The sequence below is a fragment of the Nesoenas mayeri genome, assembly GCF_963082525.1.
Source record: "Nesoenas mayeri genome assembly, chromosome: 19".
In the NCBI taxonomy this organism is placed as follows: Eukaryota; Metazoa; Chordata; class Aves; order Columbiformes; family Columbidae; genus Nesoenas; species Nesoenas mayeri.
Genome location: NC_137568.1, coordinates 5,310,020 through 5,320,682, shown reverse-complemented (window position 1 = coordinate 5,320,682; position 10,663 = coordinate 5,310,020). Strand labels below are relative to the sequence as shown.

The 10,663-nt window shown below is 41.6% G+C and overlaps 1 protein-coding gene across 4 annotated transcripts in view; it reads right to left on the bottom strand.

Moving 5' to 3' along the window:
• Positions 1-3,225: 3,225 nt before the first annotated feature.
• The window catches only part of TNRC6C (trinucleotide repeat containing adaptor 6C), a 90,163-nt gene continuing 82,725 nt past the window's right edge, over positions 3,226-10,663 (bottom strand). For all 4 annotated transcript variants that reach the window (XM_080356228.1, XM_080356226.1, XM_080356225.1 and 1 more), the window contains 4 exons: positions 9,081-9,275; positions 7,352-7,422; positions 6,591-6,730; positions 3,226-4,349 (listed from right to left, as the gene is read on the bottom strand). In XM_080356228.1, coding sequence (XP_080212354.1) covers positions 3,989-4,349; positions 6,591-6,730; positions 7,352-7,422; positions 9,081-9,275 — 767 coding nt within the window. In that variant the 3' untranslated portion in view covers positions 3,226-3,988. The remainder of the gene's footprint in view (positions 4,350-6,590; positions 6,731-7,351; positions 7,423-9,080; positions 9,276-10,663) is intronic.

The following is a 10,663-nucleotide window of genomic DNA, read 5'->3' as shown; positions in this document are numbered from 1 at the left end:
AAAGGCTGATTTTGGCCAAAAGCTCTAATTCTTTTCATACACCAAGGTGGATACTAAATTTTGGGAGTGCATCTGATTTACAAAAAAACATCTCGGCCAACCTCAGGGAAGACGAAAGCTCTCGTTGGCTAAAACATCCGACACTGTAATGGACTTCGACATCTCAGCAACCAAAACCCGGGGACACTCCTTGCTAAGAAAAGAACCAAACAAAAAAGCAAGGGAAGGAAAAGAGACGGGAACTCTCTGTGAGTTCTGTTACAAACACCTGGAAGAGGGAAAAAAATAGGTGGATGGGGAAGCAGCTCACAGTGAAAAACCAGCATGGCAATGGCTGAGCAACTTCGGGGAGATATTAGAGAATTTAGAAGAGGCATCTGACTGGGTATTGTAGCAATTTAGGTAACAGAAGTCACCCCAAGTCCAGATGGGATGATTTTTAATGGTATTTTGTCAGCCAGCAAGCTCTCAAGAGTCACTGGGGTCCTCCCACCCCACGGGCTTTATCGAGCCCCCAGTTGGTGGCACAGCAACCAGTAATCCCAGTGAGGGCAGACGGACTCAGGCCCAGCGGGTGAGGCTGTGAACGGCTTTGTTACCATTCCAGTTCTTCGCCTTAGGGGTTTTTTGCCTTCTCAAATGAATCAGCAGAGAACACAAGCTCCTTGGTACACAAAAAAGGGAGATGGAGCAAGTTTGGGTCCCTCCACAAACCTGTGATTTGTCTCCTAACATGAGCCACTGCGAACATCAGAACTTCAAAACCTGAAAGGCCAAACATTTTGGTGTTTCTAACCTATTTTATTGATGGGCTATTTGCCTAACTCATAAAATATAGTGGAATTGGCTTCTCAGAGCCAGAGACGTCCAGAAATCAGAAGGCTAGAGGGTGATCGAATGGTGGTGCTGACAAGGAGCCATCAGCCTCGCGGTACTTATAGATGTTAACAATTCACCTACTATAGACACGAATAAATGAGAAGAATGTAATTCTAACAACAACAACAAAAGGATTACTGCTTTTGATATCATATCATATCATACCCTGGCTGCGATATGCAAAGTGTTGGTGGCACAACCTGATGAGAAATCGATCAAGCGGGACAAGGAGTGACTTGCCTGTACACTGGATTCTCATTAACATCGAAAGAGTTAAACTTCTTCCATGAAACACCTCAACACACTTAACAATATATATATATACTTTAGTATCCCCTGCATAAAAAGAAAAATACACATTATTTGAACAGCCAAGAAAAAACTGCAATTTATTAAGTTTCAAAGAATCTTCGTACTCTTGAAAGCAACTTTCGGTGCATGTTCTTTAACAATCACATTCTATGAGGAGAATAAACATTAAAAGCCACAATTGTTTTTGTTTTAATCTCAGAGTTACAGACATCTTGAATCCAAAAAGGCAAAACCAAAAGAAAAGCCTCAAAACAAACCCACCCCCCGCCCCCCAACCCCTTCAACAGAAATTTTCATTCCCAATTTTAAAATATCAGGAGTTTTCCTACAACTCAATGCTAAACTTCAGCATGGAAAATTGTATGTAAACACGCACATACACACATATTTTATATAAGTGTGTGTGTGTATATATATATAAAATATATATGTAGGAGGCGTGTAATGGCAATGAGATGCAATTACTCTGAGGAAAGGTTACTCAGCTAAATACACTACTGAAACTTGAGAAACAAAACAAGTCTTGAACCCAGTTTGTGCATAGTTCATGATCCTCTATAAAACCAGCTTTTGTTAATTTGCAATCTTGCAGGACCCTTTAAATCTGATAAAACCATTAAAAAGCTAATCTTCCAAAAAAAAAAAAAAAAGAAAAAAAAACAAAGAAAAAAAACAAAGTAATGCACAAGTTTCCTGATCCAAGCAGGCAGGGAGCACAACGTTCATATAATTTTAAAACATACATGAAGTGTATGTTATTCCATTGTCTTTCTTCCTTTCAAAACAATCAAAAACATTGATCTTTTTTTTTTTTTTAAACATAAAGCGATTTTTTTTAATATATAAAGCACTCTTCAAACATCTATTTCTTTTGAGTCCATTATTTGGTAAATATGTAACTGCTACACATTAGATTAGGTATTTTCTTCTTTCTTACTGTCTTTTTTTTTTATTTTATTTTGTTTTTTTAATAATATCTTCAGTGCTAGGAGTTGGGTTTTTAAAAATACATGAAATGGTGTGGAGTTGCTCCTCGGGAAACCCGGCTTTCCTGAGACATCTTCCACCATGTGCAAGATAGTGATCACAAAGTGTTCGCCACTTCGACGAAGAGGAGGAGAACAACAACAAAAAGAGTACACAGCAATGGCCAAAGAAAAGGAGAATACAACAACACTGTTCAATCCCAGAGCTCTGAAGTAGCATATCTTCATTCTGAAAATAAGTTTTCTTTACGATGGAAGTCTTTTTTTTTTTTTGTCTTTTTTTTTTTTAATTTTTTAATTCCTTTTTTTATTTTAAAGTTTGAAGGAGGAAAAAAAAGGTCTGTAAACAGGTGGGAGCCAAGACTCCTGGCTCCTCCAAAAGCAGTCAAAACCTATGTCCAAGTGCTTGTTTCTGTTCCTGCTTGCAGGGGAACTATCTGCTCTTCACAATTATCTATGGCCACAGTTCAACAAGAGTTATTTTTGTTTTTAAACTTTATACTCCGAATGGAAAAATGGTGCAATACTCCGGTAATAATCTTCTTGCATTAGTCCACAATAAAAAGCCGCTAAAGGTAGATATACATATTATTCTCCAGAGATACACACTGTAATTTTTAAAATGCGATAAGAGTCCTTGAGTAAACATTTACACGTGAATTGTCGCCGGCCCCTTCTATCAGTTTCTTTTTGTTTTCTTTTTAACATCATAGGATTAGCTACAAGAAGGGCTGCGGACACTCAGTGCAAAGTTAGAAGCTAATAACAATTAAACATTTGACCAATGAGCAAATCAAAAGCATATACTGAATAAAAGGAAAACACTTCACGCTTGTAGTTAAACCACACGTGGACACACACACACACGCACACACACACACTCGCACATACACCTTTCCCAACAAAAACGTATAGTCTGAACTTTAAAAAAACTTCTTCGAGCCTGTTTTTTGTGTACTGATGCTGACCTGGAAGCGTAATAATTAGACTTAGAAAGTGTTCACATTTTGTCGTTGGCCTGCTGGATTCAAGTATTTGCATGTTGATATGTTTTTTTTTTTTTTAATATTTTTTTGTCCTTTTTCCTTTTTTTTTTTTTATTTTTTTTTTAACTTTTTCTTTTTTTTGGGATTTAAAAAAAATGACATGAAAAAAGTAATGAAACAAGGGTAATGTGCATAGGCAGATCCATGGGAGTAGTGGACACAGAGATACCCCACCCTGCCCTCCCTCCCCCGCTCAACCTGTACAGTCAAGAGTTTCCATCCAGATTCGTCACTTTTCTGTACCAATGGTAAATATCTCACTTCACCCTTTCTGATTATTGGGTCCGCCTCTGGTAATGTGCATAATAGTCACAGGCTCATTTTTAATAGGCTTTCATTTCCCCTTCCCCCCACCCCCCGCCCCCAAGTTGATAAAATAACCCTTTCCAGCCCAAATTCTGAAAAGTGCCCTTCATGATAGACCTATTCTAAGCAGCTTTTATACTTGGTTTTTAAAATCACCATACAAACATAAAAAGACAACATAAAACAAAAAGCCATGAAAAAAAAACAACAACAAAACCTGTCATTAGCATGTGACACTGACCAAGAGTAGCCCATACTGTTTCATGAACAGTTCACAAGGACTTCTGCAGTTTCATTTTTGATACTGGACAGAGGTACTAAAAAAAAGGGCTGCCAGTCTGATGGGTTAAAGCTGGATTTCTTCATCAAGCCCAGGACTGGAAAGGGTTACAATTTTTATTTTCCTTTAGTGCTGATGATTGTTATTTCCATTTTGTTTCTCTCTTTTGTTGTTTTTTCCTAGATGGACTCCCCGCTGAGAAGATCACCCGGAAGAAGAGTATTCAAAGGTGTGGGGCTGCCGATAACTCTGCCGTCGTCGGTGCTGGGGGGTCCCCAGAGGCTGCTGGAGTACTGGGGGACCCCCCCCCACAGCAGGTCGCTGCTCCCCTTGCCCCCCAGGCAGGGCGGGTTCCAATGCCCGGCGTCGCTGCGCACCAAAGCGTGGGAGCTGCTGGAGGAGCCCAGGCGGGTCTGGCCGGAGCCGCTGTTGGATTGCCAGCTGGAGGTGGGCGGCAGCGCCTGGCCCTGCGCTAAGAAACGGTTCACTTCTTCTTCCCCAGCAAACTCGGCCAGGATGGTAGTGTTTCCCAGGACACACCTGCGGAGAAAAGCAAAAGGCTCAGCGGCATGAAACACCGGGCACAAAGGGCGTTTTTTTGGGAATATCTGGTGTGAATGTGGTTGTGCCACTGTGCTCGGCACTGGTGAGGCCACACCGTGAATACCATGTAAAGTTTTGGGCCCTTTGTCATAAGAAGGACATTGAAATACTAGAGAGGGTGCAGAGGAGGGAACAGAGCTGGTGAGGGGCTGGAGCACAAGTGTGATGGGAGCAGCTGAGGGACCTGGGGGGTTCAGCTGGAGAACAGGAGCTGAGGGGAGACCTTCTGATCTCTGAACTGCCTGAAAGGAGCTTGGAGCCAGGGGGGTCGGGATCTGCTCCCCAGGAACAAGCGCCAGGAGCAGAAGAAATGGCCTCAAGTTGCGCCAGGGGAGGTTGAGGTTGGATCTGGGGAACAATATCTTCTCCAAAGGGCTGTGGGGCATTGGAACAGGCTGCCCAGGGCAGTGCTGGAGTCACCATCCCTGGAGGGGTTTAGAGGCATCTAGACGAGGTTCTTAGGGACATGGGCTAGTGCTAGAGTTAGATTAGGTTATGGTTGGACTCAATGATCCTGAGGGTCTCTTCCAACTGAAATGATTCTATGATTCTGTGAATCTAAATCCATGTTCCCCCAAGTTGAATTTGAAGTGAAGAGTTATGCCAATCACCGCTCCTCCTAATTAACAGAGTAAAAAATCCCACACAAATGGAGGTGGAGAGTGTGAGCAAACTGTTCTCGGATCAGATCGGATCTGGGACTGTTGGCTCTGAGATGTATTTTCCAGTGATCAACTCCATGTAAACATTTATCTGTGAAACAGATAGTGGCCGATATCCCTTGGCACTGTAACACTGGCTTCCACAAATCCTGTTGTATTTTACGTTGTCACCCTGCCAGCAAACCAAACAAATGTGTATTAATAGCTTGAGCCTTTTCATTCAGAAAGGGCTGTCTTATCCTTGCCAGCGTGTAACTATAGTTGTGCCACAACCCATTAAAAATCAATTTAAACAGAGGCCTTCCAGACCACTGATAATGTAAGGATGCCGCCATGTACATATTTGAAATTAGCACTTATGTTTAAACTCACATATTAATTTTGCCTTTGGCATTATTTCTTTTATCCGATGTCCACACCTAAGCTGATGTAATTAAGAAGGGTCAATTTTTCATCTCCAATTGTTCTGAATGCTATTTTGTAGTATTTAATTAAGGCATGTTCAACAGTTAAAGAAACAATGCGGTCATTACCATAATAATTATTACTACAGTTTCTGTTAATCAGGTTCATAATGGGAACACAGTTGCAACTTTACATATGGAGTAACCATTGCTCCTAAACTTCTAAGTACAGGAAGGTAATCAGGCTGGCTCCAAATGACGTGTCTGCTGTGATCAGTATTTTTCACTATACCCATCCTATAACCTATAAAGAAAATTGCCTTCCAACTACAAGGACCTAAGTATTCTTCTGAACTATCAGCCTCTATTCTTAGTCCTCCCTTATGTCACTAATTTTATCACTAAGATTCTCCAGCTCTTGTGTAGTACGCCAGTTAGTCCCATTCATCAATGATCTGGACGAGGGAATAGAGTGCACTATCAGCGAGTTTGCTGATGACACCAAGCTGGGAGGAGTGGCTGACACGCCAGAGGCTGTGCTGCCATCCAGAGACCTGGACAGGCTGGAGAGTTGGGCAGGGAAAAATGTAATGAAATATAACAAGGGCAAGTGTAGAGTCTTGAATCTGGGTAGGAACAAGCCCAGGTTCCAGTCTAAGTTGGGGAATGACCTATTAGAGAGCAGCGTAGGGGAAAGGGACCTGGGGGTCCTGGTGGCCAGCAGGGTGACCATGAGCCAGCACTGGGCCCTTGTGGCCAGGAAGGCCAATGGTACCTGGGGTGGATTAGAAGGGGGTGGTCAGTAGGTCAGAGAGGTTCTCCTGCCCCTCTACTCTGCCCTGGTGAGACCACATCTGGAATATTGTGTCCAGTTGTGGCCCCTCAGTTCCAGCAGGACAGGGAACTGCTGAAGAGGGTCCAGCGCAGGGCAACAAAGATGCTGAAGGGAGTGGAGCATCTCCCGTGTGAGGAAAGGCTGAGGGAGCTGGGGCTCTGGAGCTTGGAGAAGAGGAGACTGAGGGGTGACCTCATTCATGTTTACAGACATATAAAGGGTGAGTGTCAGGAGGATGGAGCCAGGCTCTTCTCGGGAAGGGAGGGCAGAAACGTACATATGCAGAGACTTTTGGGCCTTGGCTGCTTCTTCCTTTGAACTGTATCGGACCACAGCATTCCCTTGCGTCAGGTTCAAGTGGAATGTTATCAGAGGGCCATGTTGCAAACACAGCGTCCGCAGTGTGGAACCATCGATCTGGTGAGAGGGAAGAGGGGAAAGGTTATCTGTATTTGTGTGATTTCACTTTAAGTGCTTGTTAACTAAACAAGTTTTAAAAGCTAAAGGACAAGTACAGGTGAAAGAAAAAAAAGAAAAGTCCTTCTTCCATACGAAGAATTTAGTTATAAACTTATCAAAAGTCCAGAAGTAAGTGAAAGAAAAAACACATAGCTCATAAATATAGCTAAATTTTCCCCCAAATTAATTTGGATGTTTATATTCAAGGCTTTGTGGCCTACGTTCTTCCTTGTGAGTGGCACTACAAGGAGGACTAGAGGATATGACACACTTAGGAGAAGAATAAAAAAAACCCCAAACACATAGGATAAGGAGATTTTACATCTCTGTATCTGCTTTAAAACATCATTCACTTCCAAACTTCCACATATAAAAATGGTGCGCACTGAATGACTAATTACAGTATTACTTGACAGCACTTTGAAAACTTCAAAAATTCTCTGTAGAAGACAGACGCTTGTAATAAATGCAGAATAATTCTTTTCCCACCAAATGACCAAGGTTGATAAACGTTTTTCTTACTGTCTCTTCAATGTGCCAGATCTGTTTTCAGAACTAGTTATGTAGAATTGGATTTACCTGGGGTGTGAGGTTTCGAAGAACCAGCCAGCTGCTTGTTCTCCCTGAGCTGTCAGTACTCCATGCAGAACCTACAACACAAATTCCACAACAAAACATTTTATCATGATGTCGAGAGCATATTACAAGCAGAAAACTTATGTGGAATCACCACATACTAGCAAGCGTTATTGCTACTGAAAACAAATCCTACAGCAGTTTCTCCACACCTTCATTCATTGTCTTCTTCACAATGAAAGGTTGCTGAATGCAAAGCTGCTTTTGTTACATTTAAAACATCTGTGGCATTATTCACATTCCCACAATAACTATTAGGAAACAAGGGGATGCAGGTATGACACTGCAACAAACTGCACTTTCAGGTTACGTTAGAATTAATCCAGCAGACACATTTTAAAAGCAATTTAGACATGCAAGCTCAGACTGCTGCTTGCTATTAAGGATTTTTACAGCACTGCAGCATTCTGCTATCTTGCCAATGATAAATTAATGTATGTGACTTATTCAAAACATGTATTTCTGCACTAACAATGTTCTGATTAAAGAGACAAGGCCATAACTAACAAAACCTGCTTTTCCAACTCCAGCCTGATGTTTTACAATGAGAAACTGTACAAGCTTGATATTTATAAGTGGCATTTGAGAAACCACAGTACTTCTGTTGTGACACGCATGACCGCATGCAGGCTCCAGAGAGAATCCTGGCACCAGCAATATCTGCCCACCAGGTGGGGTTTCGGTGAAGAACACAGATCCAAAATAAATGGCAAGAAGAGGGAAGATCATTTAATTCTCAACTCAGTGAAAGCAGATTAATGAAACAGCCAGCTTTATAAAACAGGTGTAATACTTTGAAGCTGTCAATACTTCATAAAGATGATAGATATATTTCTATAGCCAGATAAATGTTCTCTCACATTTGTACTTAAGCAAAACCACGACATTTAAAAGAAGAGCCTGCATGAAAAAATTAAGACATTCCCTGAGGCTCCTGCAATGCCATCAGGTCCTTTACATCCATGCTCCAAAAATATGTTTCATATTAAATTCCATGGGCTGATTCATTCATCTTGAAGCCTTCTAGGCAATCATAGATCATAACCACAGAAAAAGAAACATATTTAAAAGGTATTTTTAGAAATTAAGGAAATGGGAAAAAAATCCTGTTTGGAGTTACGTGATTTGCCAATTCCTACAATTACTAATAGAACCATAGAATCATTTTAGTTGGAAAAGACCTTTAAGATCACTGAGTCCAACCATTAACCCAACACTGCCAAGTCCACCACTAACCATGTCCCTGAGAGCCTCATCTCCATCTGCCCAAACGCTCCAGGGATGGTGACTCCAGCACTGCCCTGGGCAGCCTGTTCCAATGCCCCACAGCCCTTTGGGGAAGAAATTGTTCCCCAGATCCAACCTCAGCCTCCCCTGGTACAACCTGAGGTCATTTCCTCTCATCTTGTCACTTGTTACCAGGAAAGAGAGACCAACTCCCCCTTGCTACAAACACCTAAAAGACGACAGCTTCATTTACAACATATCCTACCTAAAATAAACAGACATGAGCTTCATCCCCAAACCAGACACACTCTGTTTGTATTAAACCTCTAGTTTCTGGAGCCCAATACACAGCTGTGAGGTACCTCATTATTGTAACACAGAATAAAAACAAACAATTCTAAAAAGAAGGGACTAGGGTGGTATAAACCACAGAAGCCTGGAGTACCGGAGGAGTAGGAGCTGGTCCAGCCCAGGGGACTGGCACCCCACGTGGATGATGGCTTGGTGTTGGTTAAGCCTGGCGGTGGTCTCGTCGGAGCAGTAGTGTTTCTGGGTACCTTCCATAGTTCGTGGGACAGAGAGGCTTGTGTGTGAGAGATCGGGCCAGAGGACCACGTAGACTTGATGTCTGACAATTTTCCTGCAACAGAAAAATATGTATTTGTGTAGTTTTAGTTAGCAACAACTGTTAAAAGGAGTAGGATAGGTAATCATCAAGCTTCTGCACTGACTATATTCTTCCAGCTTTTCGGGAGAGGAAAGAACAGCATTCTGTACCGTCCAGTGATATAAATTCTATAGCCTTTGCACCTCCTAACACTTGAACGTTTGCTAACACATTTATGTTTTCAAAGAACTTTATATTTAATGAATCTCACAACACCCGCTACATATACAGCTCCCTTGTTAAAATCTAGTTTCCTTTCTTGTAAAAGACAGTATATGTAAAAAGACCAGAAAACGGACTTCAGTATTTGAAATCTAATTTCATCAAAATGATAACAAAACACTTCAAGATTGTCTCTGAGTTTTAGAACTCGGAGCAGTTCGGCTGTGATGTAGGACATGACACATGCACATGACCACAGATTAGATGTTGCTATGTCACTACTTCTCATGGGGTTAACACAAAGATTAGATCATACTGCAAAAAAATAAAAAGCAAATAAAGCAGAAACGCATGGCAGATAAAAGAAAAGCAAGCCATTCCTTTCTTTTCCTTCCATTGGAGCAAAACATTTCAAACAAACCCTTTTTGTTCTGCATTCTGCAGTAGGACCTGGAGGCTGCAGCTTCATTTATTCAAAGGAGTGGAGGATTTTCACCAATTAGATATGAAAATGCTAATATAATCCATACAACAGCCCCGACACATTTTTATAATGTGTTAATCTGGATATTTAGGTAGTCAATTCACAAGCAAAACTTCCATGATTTGCAAAGAGAGATACTTCAGAATTTATAGCTCATTAAAAAAACCCAGGGTAATTCACATATTATATAGACCATCTACAGGCTCAGACATATTATGGAGGAGCACCAGGCTTTGGATTTACTATTAAAAGATATTTAAGAGCCCCAAAGGCGACCCCTCCAGAGCCATGCAGAGTACCTCCTTGAGGTACTACTATTTTCCTGAGCTGAAGATGGTTCACTTTTAACAGCGAGTTTTGTACCAAAAATTTCATATCAGCTCTTACTGGAAGAGTGGGGGTGTTTCTACTGAGGTCTTAAGACAATAGAATATTCCTGATGAAGTTGCAATGGAAATGGTCATCAAGAGATCTCGATGCCAATACAGAGTGACAGTATGTGGCACCACGTGGAATAAATACATTTTTGCTTAGCACAATTCCAGGCATACCATCCAACACTCAGCACTGAAGAGCTGCCAGCAGAGCTGCCTACTCAGCACAGGGCTGAAAAACGTGCTTCTGTCTGTAGTAGCACTACTGTAATAACTGGGAAAGCACTTTCTAGGGCCTTTTCTCAGAATGCAGAAGGATGTGAAAGTAGAAAGGCCATTTT